Raw genomic sequence first — 15,505 nt, 5'->3', positions numbered from 1 at the left:
GTCAAATACATGCACCCTTGGTGAGCAGAAGAGACCTCTTAGAAAAAAACATTAATAATCTTACAGACTCCAAACTATTAAAAAGAGATTAATTTGTACTCCATTTCCCAAATATTTGTCAGTCTTCACTTTTTTTTTTTTTTTTTTGCGTATTTATTTATTTATTTTTAGTTCTGAATAAGCTTTTTACATAAGAGAGTAACAAATCACCATTGCATTTGGCCTATTTTGTATATTTAAAAGTTTGAATACATAAGAGCCACAACAGAAAAATGTGTAGCTATTAACCCGAATCAGCTCCAGTAACTACGTGTTGCCAGAACATTTTATATTCATATACTTTGAAAAAAATTTTTTTTAACTGAATTGAATTTCTATTTCAGTCAGATTTCAGAAGGGTTTCCTCCCGACAGACAGCAGTAGTAGTGACTGAACACTGACACGTGCTCGAGAACGGAAGTGTGACCTCACAGCGTATGACGCCATCTGCTGGACAACACAGAGCCAGTGACAAGAAAATAGCATCACGTGCTCAAATGGAAATGATTTTTAGATGAGCGGCAGTGCATTACAATTCTTTCCGTCACGTGCATTGCAGATAAAATCACAGAGACAGTATCAAGTCACATGATCTGATAGACATAACTCTCTTTAAAGTGCTCAATAGAACACAACAGAAGATATTCTGAAGAGTGTCTGTATCCTAATAGCTGCTGGTAGCATTGACTTCCACAGTATCCAGAGAAAAAAAATGCAATGTGACCAACATTCTTCAAAATATCTTTGGTTTGGTTTGAGTCAATGACAACAGAATTGTCATTTTTGAGGTGAACTTTCCCTGTAACCGAGGGAAAATGTGATCGTTTACCTCAAAACAATGTCACAAATGATCTATTCAGCCTGCATTTTAAACAAACGTTTAAATAATGCAACGTTTCACTGTTAAATAGCTTACAGTTTTATAACGAGCACTGCATGAGAGACTCTTTTCATCTGATATTTGTAAAATCGATTTTGTAATGTAGAGGCTGTATTCTGATTGTTTGATTTTATTGAATATGTGTACTCCGGGGGCGGATGTTTTGTGTTTGACCATTCAGAAGAAGCATAGCTGAGCAATATCTGCATCTGAACATCTGAAACATCAAGTTCTGTCATTTCTGTTTTGATCTTCAAACACGCAGCACTTTCACACAGGATTACGGCATTGAGACAAAGTGGTGGACATTGAGAGGGACAGTGGTACTCCAGCTGGCCCGTGTTGATTGTCCCATCTAATGATCCCCGCTCCCCGTCCTCTCCGTGTTTTTGTTTTTCGCTGATGACATGGGCAATACCATCAAACATAGAGAGGCTCGGTCATCCATCTTCCTGCTCTTTCCTCCTACGCATAAGGATTTTGTGTGATGGGGGTTCACTGATCCCTATAGAAAAAAACAACTGGAGCTTCTCACCCAGAAATATGATTGTATGCTTATATCTGCTTTGAATATGTTAAAACTATATATATAGTATATTACATTAGCTCAATTTAACGCGAGACAAATAATACATGTACTGCTTCATTTCCTAATGGTTAATTACCGAGCGTCCCTTGTTGTGTGGCAGTGGGTTAAACAGTGATTCAGTCGCTGTATCTTCTCAAGCTCTCGGCTTGTAAGCGTTTCGTTGTGGTTCTGAAGCATCAGCCAAAATCTTGTGAAACCTTTTGTGTAATGTTCTGCCTAAACAAACTGCACTTACTATAAAAGAGAAACTGAGAAAATGCAGATCTGTTACTAAAAATGCAGGTGAGTGAATCGAGTAAACAGATTGGAGTAACTTTAACTTACAGTATTAAGGCTTTTTTTTTTATATATCAATTCTTAGACGTTTAACCCTCCCCAGTCTTTACTATTAAAGATGTCTAAAGGAAGGAAATGAGACACATAGAGGTCTTTAAAGCTCTCTAGGTTTACATCGAATGTATAAAAAACTGATGAAAACTGAAAAGTAAGACGGTGTTGTTGTAAACACAAAACGTTCTATTTCTGTAAAGAAAACTTTTAGCTCCAGAACCCGTTTTGCTATTGCTCAGGACCCCGTCACTAGAGGGTCAGCTGTTTGGGACGCCATGCCTTTTAAGAGTAACATGCTTAAACCAAACCCTCCCGACTCTGGCCCAATCTGCTGGCCTCCCCAAATCTCACTCATTACCATACCAGCGGCAATAGTGAGGGTGTTTGGAGGTGGGAACAAGTGCATTATCCCGTGTTTGGTTGGTTTCTGAATGAATAGAAAAGCATGAACCTCCTGTTAGAGATGTAGAGGACTACGTCTGTTTGGGCGAAGAGCAGAAGAAAGCCGTGAAGACCCCGGACAAGAGAAAAGCTCTCCGCTGGTTCAGCAGAACGCAGCCGTCTAGAACGGTAAGTGTTGAAGTGTGTAATGACTTTTTCTATTTTTCCTGAAAGATACGTGTTCAAAATTTTGGGGTCGGCACAATTTTTATTCATTTTTTTAAACGAATGACTCATTTTATTACGCTAGAATGATTAAAAGGTGATTTATTATATTAAAGTATATTTCTATTTCTAATAAAAGCTGTTCAGAAGAATCCTAAAAAATATATATTCTTTAAAAAATATTAAGCTGCACAACTGTTTTCAACATTGATAATAATAATAAAAGTGTTTTGATTTGCAAATCAGCACATTAGAATGATTTCTGAAGGATCATGTGACACTGAAAATTCAGCTTTGCATCACAGGAATAAATTACATTTTGAAATATGTAAAATAAAATAAAAAGATATTTCAAATAGAAATAATATTTCACAGTTTTACTGTTTTTTTCCCCTTTCTTTCTGCAAAATCTGACCAACTTCGAACACTTTAGTTGTTTTCATATTTGAGAAAATGAACTGTTTTTTTTTTTTTTGGTGAATAAAACAACTGACTCTGTAAATGAACAGTTATCAAAACTTCACATGAATTTTTCTGACTAGATCAAATAAGTAAAAAAAAATTCAGATGGAAATGGGCATAGGCCTAAAGGGGAGATTTATCAAAAAACCGCATTTAACAGAGGCGTGTTGTGTTATAAAAAAGGAATAATGAGTTTTGGAGAAATCACAGAGTGACGTTTGATTAATCGTCGTGTGCAGGGGTCAACAAACCCCCACGCATCACCAAAGCCAGCGCAAACCAAATGGGCTGTGAACCCATCTCAACATGGCGCTGCGTGGGCGTGCGAGCCACCGAGGGCATGAGAGGGGTACCAAACACCCCGCCGAAATAATCTACCATCTGCTATGAAGAATTCACTTTGTTTAAAAATATATCATTTAACATTTAACATAATTATTAGGTTGATATTGGATGAAATGCTAATGGTTAATTTTTTCCCCTCACACATTATCAGTTTTATCTGCTATTTAATTCATTTCAGTATCATCTGTGCTCATATTTGTGCTATAACTTGTCTTGTGCGTTATATAAATGCTGTGTCTTCCACAGCTGCAATTAACTTCTTCTGGTGAATAGCAGCGCTGACACAATGGCAAGACATTTTTGTGTCTGTAGGCGTAAGACAAAGGACGCAAACATTTGTGCTGCCCCCAACAAAATTTTAGAATGAATAGATGTTTGGCTTTTGTGAGGAAAATCAATGCTATTCATTTAACAAGACACCTGAACTCACCAATCACTGAGCTTCACAGATATACAGTTTATATGCGGAACTAGAAGGCAACAGATTGTCGGTGACAGTGAATGACTGCTGGAGATGCAGTAGAGCTGATGTGGACAGGACACGATATCATAGATAGATAGATCTATGATAGACTGTGATCTATTAAATAAGATCTGTGTGCCGTGTCGTGAGTGCTGTGTGAATGGGATCAGGGCTGGGGGAGTCTGTACAGAAGTAAAGCAGATCTATTCAGAGACGACGACGGAGAAGGGGCTGGTCCATAGAGTGGGTGGCTAGGAGCTAGGCCTCAACGCTCTGTTGCTCATGCTGCCGTGGATGAAAATAGAAGATGGTGGCAGAAAAACAAAAAGTGACGAGAGAGATGATGAAGAGCCGGTCAGTCATATTAACAGAGAACATGTGAGAATAAGACCTTACAGTACAGGGCTATGTATTAAATATTGTATGCTAAACGTAGTATTTCAAACCACATGAAAACTTATAGTATCTGCATGCAGTTAGATTATATATTTTATGAAACAGCTTCTAAAAATACTCTGAGATGCTGTGAAAGTCTAAAATATAATGTACAGGTAAAAAACAGGGTATTCATTAAATTTTTTTACTGATGTTTTACCTGTGTTTTGAATTTTACACTTCACTGTGATGTGTTTTATTGTTAACAGAAATGTCTGTAAAATTAATTGATAATGTTTAAAGTCCATTTTCAGTAATGTTTACTCAAAATGATCTTGTTACCGAGGAAAATAAAAAGTTCTGTAGCCTGTATTAATAAATATGTTCCCTTAGCTCTCTAGAAACTAGAATAACTTTCCAACACATTCAAATATCACTTTCCTGAATTTAGTTTTATTACGGTTCCTCTGTGGGACGTCAGCTCATCGTGGCTCGTTATTTTCCGTGTCTAGTTTCCCGGATGCCTCCCATATAAGTCGAAAAGGGGCGTGTTTGCGATTACCGGATGATGTCCATTTATGGAATGCGCGCTAACCGGAATTCCTGATAATGACATACACCAAAAGTTACTAAAAATGAAAAACATCTAATTGTTTCCATGGACCACAAATCTATTTCGGATATAACAGCAATATATGCACAACAATCCAATCACAACAAATTAAAGTTAAGCAGAGTTAGAAATGTAAAAAGAAAAAAAGAAAAGAAAAGCCCCTGTTTTTTTTTTTTTTTTGTCCGGTTCTGTCCTTGTATGGTCAGTGACGTCATGGGCCACTGACAGGCTCATACTCATACTCATACGCATACTCCGAGATAAAGTTTGACTTGTTGCAGCACACATGAAGGGAGCTGATGAGCTCTAACAGACCGAAGCGCGGTTATGAAGACAGCACTGAAGTGAACATATTTGCAGCACATCGGCTAGATCCGAAAAGATCTGAGGACAACTGAATACAGTTCAGCTCCTTAAAAAAAGAAAAAAAGAAAAAAAAAAAAAAAAAAAAAAAAACCCTCCGAGGATCAAAATGACAGCGACAGCTACTAACGCGTCGCTACATGATCTGATGCGTTGTCTGGATGAGACCCCCACATCAGGCTTCTGTCCCGTGGATGTGGGGGTCTGTTCTGCTTCTGAACACTTCAGTGAGGCGTCGCGAGGTAAGAAAATACAAGGATGCTTATAATAAATACCAATAAAATAACAGCTATTCACGAAAGCTGTAGATTAGTAACCAAACGGTTTTGAGTAAAACATTTTTTTTTGAATTATAATAATTTAGCTTCAATCAAATACACAGGCTATGCCAGGCAAGAGAGCCTGAACTCTTGTTATCTCGTTGTCTGTGCTTTTAGTACGGTTTAATAATTTATTAATTAGAATTGCTGTTGTCCAAATCAAGTTTTTTTTTTCACGTTACACTTTACTTGATCGTTGTTTTTAACAATTTTCTGTGTTTATGTTTCACTGTGTGTATATTGCGGTGAAAAGTTTATAGTCTGTCTTGTGTCGGGGCATGTTGTCACAAAAGCTGACCGTGTGCTCACTGAACTGTATTTTTCAACTGTGGAAATATTCATTAGACTACTATTTTGTAGCCAACGCGTGTCCACACACAGACTGACCCTCAGAACAATTTAAAAACAAACTCACGTGGACTAAAAATATTCCCTGACAGATTTTAAATATCTCCTCTACAGTTCATTAAGAAGAAGGAGATCCAGTATTCGACTGAAAACATTTTAAACTTGGTCCAACCAGAATACCGAGAGATACCCGCATATATATTTCGCCACCTACATACTATTTTTTGAAAACAAATAGCTTACTATATTTTCCTAGACATCACGTGCCGAATGCGTGATTTGCTGGAAATGTACGCAATAAGAAGGACTTGCTCAATAGAAATGTCTTGTTTTTACTCGACAGGTGGCTTGAGCACCGACAGCTTCGGGACGGAGAAACGGGGTGTCGATCTGACAGACCCGAGCAAGTTCTCTCCTCCACACAGTGCGTCCATCGCCTACACAGGCACAATCTCCATCGAGGCTCAAGGAAGCTGGAATCAGGAGGGAATAATCAACTTTGTCAGTGCAGGAGTGCAGGACAGGCCAGCTTCCCCGGGATCATTCTCCACGGGCTCCCCCTCGGCTCCCACAGACCTCACTCCAGACTGCTCCAGAACAGGCATGGAGCACATGTACACAGGCCCACCCCCTTACACCTGCAGCGCCGATGGCTACCAGGACCCCTCGGCTTACCTATCCACCACCACGTGCCCCCTAACATACGCCACCCCGTCCTACCCAACCCCAAAGTCTACTATAGACGGGACGCTCTTCTCCATCGTTCCCGACTATGGGGGGTTCTATCAGACCAGCAGCAGCCAAAGGGACAACATGGCTATGTTTCAGGACATCAAGCCATTCTCGTGCTCTTTTGACTCCCTCAGAGTCCCTCCGCCTCTGACTCCCTTGAACACCATTAGAAACTTTACTCTGGCGTGTCCGGTTGACGGGCCGAGGCCGCCTGTAGACTGCGCCCATCCGCAGAGCGTCCCACTCAGGCCAATACTGCGGCCACGGAAGTACCCGAACCGACCGTGCAAGACGCCGGTCCACGAGCGGCCGTACCCCTGTCCCGCAGAGGGATGCGACCGGAGGTTCTCGCGCTCGGACGAGCTGACGCGCCACGTGCGCATCCACACCGGCCACAAGCCGTTCCAGTGCCGCATCTGCATGCGCAGCTTCAGCCGGAGCGACCACCTCACGACGCACATACGCACACACACCGGGGAGAAGCCCTTCTCCTGCGACTTCTGCGGGAGGAAGTTCGCCAGGAGCGACGAGCGACGGAGGCACACCAAAATCCACCAGAGACAGAAAGATAGAAGAGCGTCTGAGCCTCCTCACAGCTCGAGTACTGGGTAACACTTTAACAAGCTCTGACTGCTGGGTCAGTGCATGACCCCATTATACCTGGAACTATGTGAGGGCACAGATATGGGAAGGCAGCTTATGATTTAAGTGTTGAATGTGTTTTGTTGTAGTCACAGAATATTTCACGTGCATTGTGCAAACTGCAGTTGTTCTGTAGTGTTTACAGTGAGTCTTTTTATTGCCATTATTACTGTCATGTGTTTGAATAAACTGATAATGACCACAAAGGTGTATTTTTGAGAATCAATGGAAGGGAAATTAAATGCTGTGTGGGATTACAAGGTTCTAACACTAGAGGTCGCGCTTTGACAAACTATTGATCGCGGCTCAAGGTTGCAAGAACAACACATTGGCGTTCAAAAAGGTAATAAAATGTATACTTTTAATCAGCAAGGACGCATTAAATTTACAGTAAAGACATTGTTTTACAAGATATTTGGATTTCAAATAAATGCTGTTCTTTTGGACTTACATTTATCAAAAAAAATTAGGCTACAAAATATTAAATAGTAAAACTGTTTTCAACATGTTAGAATAATCTCTCAAAAATCACGTGACACCGAAGATTAAGTATACTTCAGCTTTGCCATCGCAGGAATAAATAACATTTTAAAATATGTAAAAACAGAAAACCATTATTTAATAATGTAACAATATATCACAATATTGTTTTTACTGTATTTTATGAAAAAACTGCCTTGCTGAACATAAAAGACCTTTGAACTGTTGTGGACGTTGGCTGTAACATGCTTCTAACTCTAAAAAGTATTCTAAGAAATAAACAAGGCCCTTTTCCATTGCATCTTTTATTAGCAGAAATCTGAGGATAAACAACTTTAATTTCTTAGGTCAAATTCACATCATATTCTTCCTATTTCAATTGTCAAATTTTCCATCTTTATTTTATTATTATCATTATTTACATGTCATCATTAATAAGTGCTTTATTGTAATAATTAACAGAAGTGTTTTTTTTTTTTTAAAGTATCCAGTAGGCCAATTCATCAAGATTGTTGCTAAACATTTCAGTGTTCTGATAACTTAATGCATTATTAACACAATCTAGCAGTGGAAACAAGATGAGCAGATTCCTGCTCTGATTCATTGTGAAGCCTTTGTTAAAGTAAATCTCACATCTGCTGCCAATACTTAAATATTTATCACATTCTAAACAAAGCCAATCCAGGCAAAAGAGAAAGAACAGAGACTAGTTCTTTTGTCAAACCTGTACGCAAAATCAGGACACAGTCTGCATGCAACACATTGGAAATGTATGCATGCATGTTAAAAAATAATAATAATAGCCAAAAGACAACTAAAAGTTAAAGACAGCAGCTGTGGATAAGTGTCTAGGTATTTCAAATAAACCACTGTACTCTTGATAAGGAAGCCAGTCGGACGTGTAAGGACAAGAACAAGGAATCTCTTGGTTCACGTAAGGCTGTGATGAACAGTTTATAGTCAGATCCTTCAGAGGGACACTTCAGGCCCTGGGTACGGTTCCCCCCCACACCAGAATTCACTCGGCTGTGGGATCTCCATCAGCCACAGGTCACCCTGTTCCTGGGCTTCACTCTTTCTATCCGAAGCCTCTGAATGAGCATGCAAAACTTTATAATAATGGCAGTCTCTCCCTTCGTCCGGATCATATGGCGGTGATAAGATGTCAAGGAAAGCCGTGGGTCCGTCAACAGCGTCTATCTGGTGGATATTGTCCTTTTGGGGTGAGAGCACACACGGGCCGTTCTCCTCCGTGTATTCCCCGACCGACCTGAGCACCGCGGGCCGAAGAGAGCTGCTCTGGAAGGGCACGAGCGGAGGGCTGAAGTGCGCGCCGCTGGCACCGTCTCGAGGTTTATCCAGCCTGTCGAAACAGCTGATCCGCACCTTGCCGTAAATCACTTTCAGCATGCCGTGCATTCCCGGATGATCGTGCAGGGGTATGGAAGCGCCCGTTTTTAATAAAAACACCCCCATGCTGAACGTGTCGGTCTCGTAGATGTGCATGTATGTGACGGGAGGCGCCACGCGCTGAGACGGCACCGGGGCGCTCGCGCTCGTCCGGGGTGCGATCCTCAAGTCCGCCGCTCTGACCTCCGCCACGAGGCTCTTCAGCTTGCTCAGATTCTCCAAAAACACTTTACCGTGTTCTCCGACAGCCGAGGGGTTTCGGAATGTGGTGAGGGCCTGTCTGGCGATCTTCTGGACCGTGGAAGTCATGCTGTCTCCTGGCATCATAACGCGAGAGTCTAGACAGGGTCAACTTCACATTCAACCTCGCGCCAAATTTTTACGCACCTTGCTCCTTGTGCGATATCTGGTGCAGGTTGTATTTAAGAGATTATTTCTTATTTAGGCCATCAAAATAAAAATCGACACTACGTGTTAAAACGTAAGCTGTGCCTTAGGAATACCGTTAGGATCAAGTCACTCCTGTCCATGACTTCTCCATATACAGGCATCCGATTCACACGTACGCAATGTCAACACTGTTATACGTCATGTGGAGAATTATGGGAAATGTAGTTTTTCCACATTATTGTGACACTTAAATGCTGCTACAAATCGAAGGATTCTAGATTTCGGGGTTTAATGTCTGTAAACTTTAGTCAAATTTGCCTGTCACGCCTTAAAAGATCTTCACAAAGTTCATATACGGACGCTGCGCGAGCTATTACACGTACACCGGTGACTACAATTCCCATAACATTTGCTTTACAAGGGGCAACGACTCCAGATAATACTCACGCTCAGAAAAGGTGACCACAAAAACGTATTTGGACATATAACGTTATAAATATAATTGCATTAAACACAAAATATCAAACCAAGCTACATTTCTGACAGATCTCAGAAAAAAGCCCTATAGAAATGCCAAAAGTAATGGAACAGATATAGTTACAAAAAGTGTTTTAAACACTTTTGGTCATCAAGCATTAATAGCTGACCCGATGAAAAGCACTGACATTTGTCTGAGGGGAATGGACTCAAGGCCATAGCCAGACATGAGGTCAATTTTCATGTTCAAAAGTAAGATTTGTTCTCTGAATGACTAATCTGCTGTTTAAAACTCCTCAGGTGAGTTTCTGCATTTGCAATTAAGTTGAGACAGCACTGGTTATTGATGAAAACTTACAGTACTATGTATTGTTGCATGAATAATAAACACCTGATAAATTCATCCACCTTTAACCTATAGTAAAGTACTAACAAATTTTGATGCAATAAATATGGTAGGATTTAACAATGCTCATCCCTCCGAAACAGAGAAAACATCTTTTACAAACATCTACAAGCCTGTCTCTTTTAACATGTTCAATGTATATAATGAGTTGCATTTGTAGGGGTTAATATAGCACAATTCTTAACCCCTCCCTAGACCTCATTAGTTTTCAAACCCTGGTTACAGCCACCGATGGATTTGATATTAACAAGTTTGCCATGACAAGCTGGTTAATTTAAAGTCCATTCGTGGCTGAGAGCAAATATGGCCAATGAACAGAGCGATATGCATGATTTTATCTGCAATTTTGCCGTCTCCTGTGATAAATTCTCAGAATCGCATAATAGTGTTGTTCTGAGACTTTGGCAACAAGGTGAGAACGTACGTGCATGATTGCACGAGAGAGAAAGAGAGAGAGAGAAAGAGAGAGAGAGATGATGAGAGTGAATAAATGACATTTTAATGATATATCACTTACAAAGGGAGACCTACTGTATTCACATAAATGTAAAAAAATATACCACTTAAGTCTATTATGCATACAGTAAATATCCCTCTACTACCAAAGGAAATGTGACCACAGAAGGTGAGCTGTTTTTTCCAATCCATTTTGACACAGTTTAATCAGCTGTGACATAATTCAGTGTTACATGAATCAGATTCCACATTATGAGCAAGAAATGACTGAAATGATCGACTACGGTAGAAAATGAGTGTAGACTGTTGGCACGCTGGCTGTTGCCCAGCAAATATGACTCACAAACATGTTTGCATGACATTGTTTAAGAAAAAAATATTTATAGATAAAGAGACGTGTGGACAGTTTAGTCACCTATGGCCATGGTGGTTCTCCTGCATACTTCGTCTAATCATTTGTTGGCGTACACATAAAAACAGAGCAGCTATAAAAAGCTAAAGCTATGTAACCGGACGCAACACTCCCGCCTACTCCAGACATCTGAGCATGGAAAGCCACAAACACACTGTGTGTGTGAATCACAATATGAAAACGGCTCTAATGACATCATAATGATGTTCTACCACGTCATATGAATTCACACCAGACATTAATAAATGCATAAACTCTCCGGTCCTCATTATGCTGTGATACGTATGACTGAACAACACATTTAGTTACGCAAACAAGTGTGCTTTCTAATAATATTGGTCTGCGTATTCACTCTTTCTGTCTCCTCCAAATAAAGCGACATGTAAACTTTCTTCACAGCCAACTCAAACAAACAGAGGCCTCGCTGTCAGAAGTTTATTGGCTTTGCAGTGAAATTTGAGCAGAAATGAGCTGTGATTCCCAACGAGGAGTACATGACCCCAGCAAGCTGCAGAACATAGAACTATTTAAAAAACATTATTGTCAAAATTATGAAACTATAAAAAAACCTGAAGATTACATTGCTTATTAGATAATATTACTTTTTTATTTTCAGAAAGGATGCATTATAGCCATTAGTGGCAGTAATTACCAACATTTCCCAAAGCAAACTCCCTTCAACATAATGAATAAAAAATAGGGAAAGGAATATTTAAGGACGTTATGAGGACAGAGGTCTTTAAGCTACTGAATACAGGTCGTATTAAACACAAGAACACATCCTGCATTTCTGACTAGGCCCAAATGGTCATGAATGGCCTCCGTTAGACAAAAACCTTCTGAAAAATGTAAATCGGAGAGGTCATGACCTCAGCATTCGAAATATAATGAGTGACGTCAGTCCAAGCCTTAGAGACTGCAGCCATTAGAGCCCCTTACTACGCTCGCAAAGACGACAGTGAGAGCGAACCAATCAGAACGGCTCCCGAGCCATCCTTTGATCTTCAAGAAGACTACGCAGAAAAGAAACATGTTAACATGCACCACTTCCGCTCAAGACCGGCTCATTTTCACTCTTTGGTCTCTGTTCCTAGATGATAGCTTTGTTTAATGTAGCAGAGAGGTCTTCGCCCTTCGACCATAGATCTATGCCGTCTGGTTAATGTGTGTTTCCTTTCTGGAGGTTTATTTTCCCTGAAACACAGCCAAACTCTCTGAGCATTATCCCCCAAAGCTCTTCTGCTCTACAGATCTCTGAAGCATAGGAAGCGAGGAACAGTTCACACCAAAATGACAGTTTTATTAACATCATTTTACATCCCAATTATTTTCTTTCTTCCGGTGGGAACACAGAGGGAAAATTTGATAAGATGTTCAAAATGCTCTTTTTTTATATACATTGAAAGTGACTTCATTCTGTTCCTCACTGAAAACCATCACGCAAGAAGGCATGGAATATAGTACACAATTAAAAAAAATAAGAATAATTCCAAGTTGTACATAAAAGATTATGGAGTTCTTTTTACAGAAATAAATAAATAAGTAGTATGTTAGATATTAGTTGTTATTACAATTACTATATGTACTGAAGTATTTCAGTACTTCAAAGTGAAAATAGTTTTAAATACTTTTATTTTGCTTTTTTGCTATTTATGGAGCTTTACAGCATTTGTTCTCATTCAGTTTCATTGGAACCGAGCAGCTCGAACATTCTTTGAAACGTCTAATTTTGTGTTCCACGGAAGAAGAAAATCTTACAGCTTTGCCATGACATGAGTACATTTTTTTTTTGCATTTTTCTTTAATGTACAGTGGCTGCTGTACTACATATTATATGTATTATACTATAGAATTATTTACAAAGAAAAAGTATTTTCTGATCATTTTCAAAGAAGATGCTGCTACCAGTAGCTCTGTAAACATTCCCAAACATTCATGTCCTAAAATACCTATCTTCCAAAGTTTGTCAGAAAATCCACATTTTTAAATGTCACATAAGATAAGAGTGCTGGTGTTTGCGAATCCCAGTCATCTTCAGTTTCTAACAGGCTTCATCTAAGGTGGCCCACAAACTCAGAGTTGAATTTGCTGTAGAAAACTAGTCAAATACTCACGAGTGCACACTGAGCTGTTCCCAGAGATCCCAAAATCAGATTTACTGTACATAAACAGCAAAATCAATGATACCATCTAGTGTTCATCCTCTGCACTGCAGTATTAAATCAGAAGTGAGCAAGATAAAGATGAAATCTCATTATTCAGGAGAAATAAAAGTATGGGACTGAGTATGAACTAAAAATTCATGCATTTAGAGCAATGTATGGAAAAAAAACACAGTAAAACCAGTTGGTCTGATCAAATGAAGGACCATTCAGATTTTAATAATGCTGCAGTAGCCACAAGAAATGGAAAACAGGCATAGCATTAACAAATCAATCTTTAATGATCAATTCTAATCTCATTTCTATTATTCAGGATATCACGTACAGCAGCAAATATCGCGTGAGACTTCAGATCTCACATATTACAAGTGTAATACAGACCAAAATGTTTCAAGAGAAAGGCACAAACATTAAGATAATTCAATATTTTAAACAAAATCAACATGGCACAACATTAAACATTAGCTCAAATTATACGTATTATTATCAAGAAACACCAAACAATAGAACAAAAAACAATTTAGCTTTGTTCAACTTCTGATTGTCACATCTATAATAGCACAGCTAGGGTCCAACCTAACTCACAGACCTGTGCAGAACTCAATATAGTGAAATTCAAACCTGATACCGACATCAAATATGTCAAGTATTGAAATAAAGTACATTAGAAACTAATGCCTGTCCAAAAAAACAAAGTTGATTCTTAAAAATGATGGTCTGAACCAATGTTATATATTATCTATAATGCAGATAAGTGAGAAAATAAAACATAAATATAAATAAATAAAACCACATGTGAATTAGGTTGAGATCTACTTGATCTTGTTCGACCCGATGATGTCCTCAGTACCGTTTCTTTTCCCTTCATTATGAAAATATTGCCACATATTGCACAAGCCACTGGATAAAGCATTACAGCATGCTCACTCACTATAAAATACTGATGGATGTGAACGAACTCATGCTCACACGGCGCTACCGTACTTTAGATCTCCTTCTAAGTAAACACAACAAACTAGTGACACAGAAACACGAAGGAACCACAAAAGACTAAATCAGATTAGAATCAGTCAGAACGGAGCACACAATGGAGTGGATGACATTGCCACCACTGAACAAAACAACACAAAAAGAGTTTAAAACAACAATTAGAACTACCGTATTTTCCGGACTACAAGTCACACTTTTTTTCATAGTTTGGCTGGTCCTGCGACTTCTATTCAGGTGCGACTTATTTATCAAAATTAATTTGACATGAATCAAGAGAAATGAACCAAGAGAAAACATTACCGTCTCCAGCCACGAGAGGGCGCTATATGCTGCTCAGTGCTCCTGTAGCCTACCACTGAAGACATAGAGCGCCCTCTCGCGGCTGTAGACGGTAATGTTTTATCTTGGTTCTTGGTTCTAAATAAATGCGACTTATAGTCTGGTGCGACTTACATATGTTTTTTTCCTCGTCATGACGTATTTTTGGACTGATGCGACGTATACTTAGGTGCGACTTATAGTCCGAAAAATACGGTAGTCGTTTTTATACTTTCGTCCTCTGAATTCAAAATCCAAGTGCCATTTGTTTATTTATTTTTTTAAATCTAAAAAGGTAAAAGTTTAAAACATAAGCCAAGAGATCATATTTAGCTAGTCACATGCAACTTGAAGAATAATATGGGGAAAAGTCTGATTTTAAACTGAACAGAACAAGTAGCCTGAGCTGAAATGCTAGCAAATGCCCTCATTTAGCGTATTTCCCGCCAAAACCGACAGGGTTCATATCAAGACTAAGGTGTGGTGGATGAGATCTACCCTGCATCTGACGAATTGTATACTAGTATTTACAAAACATTTATTTTGCATACTGTGAAGTTGAAGCGATGTGAAGTCCAATTCAAATTAAGGTTTTACGCTAGTGTGCATGCAGTGGTCCTACAATCTAGTAATGATGCAGCACAAAAGCACTGCACTGTTCCTCCAGTCTGTTGGTTTTATGGACGATACCCTCATTATGGCAGCACGATTATGAGCAAAATCATACTTGTCGATTATTCCCTTGAAATTGTAATTACGATTATTAATTACGACTATCACAATTAACATTCAGTGATGTTATACCATTAAACCATTTCATTTTAGATGAAAACAAACAATCTACAGAGCCCGGCACGTCAGCCAAGAATAAATTAATAAATTGTGCGCACGATTTAC

General features: G+C 39.2%; 2 protein-coding genes across 2 annotated transcripts; one reads left to right on the top strand and one right to left on the bottom strand.

The window, feature by feature from the left end:
* Nucleotides 1-4,987: 4,987 nt before the first annotated feature.
* LOC127933505 (early growth response protein 2b-like) lies at nt 4,988-7,350 on the top strand. The gene is made up of 2 exons (XM_052530539.1): nt 4,988-5,307; nt 6,077-7,350. Exons 1-2 carry the CDS (start codon nt 5,175-5,177, stop codon nt 7,075-7,077), a joined length of 1,134 nt encoding a protein of 377 aa, XP_052386499.1. The 5' UTR covers nt 4,988-5,174; the 3' UTR covers nt 7,078-7,350.
* Nucleotides 7,351-7,876: 526 nt separating this feature from the next.
* On the bottom strand, nt 7,877-9,561 carry LOC127933506 (2-aminoethanethiol dioxygenase-like). Its single transcript, XM_052530540.1, has one exon. The coding sequence runs from the start codon at nt 9,322-9,324 to the stop codon at nt 8,557-8,559; it is 768 nt and encodes a 255-aa protein (XP_052386500.1). The 5' UTR covers nt 9,325-9,561; the 3' UTR covers nt 7,877-8,556.
* Nucleotides 9,562-15,505: the final 5,944 nt, after the last annotated feature.

Source organism: Carassius gibelio, chromosome A17 (assembly GCF_023724105.1).
Source record: "Carassius gibelio isolate Cgi1373 ecotype wild population from Czech Republic chromosome A17, carGib1.2-hapl.c, whole genome shotgun sequence".
In the NCBI taxonomy this organism is placed as follows: Eukaryota; Metazoa; Chordata; class Actinopteri; order Cypriniformes; family Cyprinidae; genus Carassius; species Carassius gibelio.
The sequence above is the reverse complement of the archived record's forward strand: the minus strand, read 5'-3'. Positions and strand labels throughout refer to the sequence as shown.

Excerpts from the sequence above, each read along its gene's own strand:
- LOC127933505 (XM_052530539.1), top strand. The coding sequence starts at position 5,175 with ATGACAGCGACAGCTACTAACGCGTCGCTACATGATCTGATGCGTTGT. Across the intron at positions 5,308-6,076 it reads CTTCAGTGAGGCGTCGCGAG|GTGGCTTGAGCACCGACAGC; the intron begins GTAAGAAAATAC and ends TTTACTCGACAG.
- LOC127933506 (XM_052530540.1), bottom strand. The coding sequence starts at position 9,324 with ATGATGCCAGGAGACAGCATGACTTCCACGGTCCAGAAGATCGCCAGA.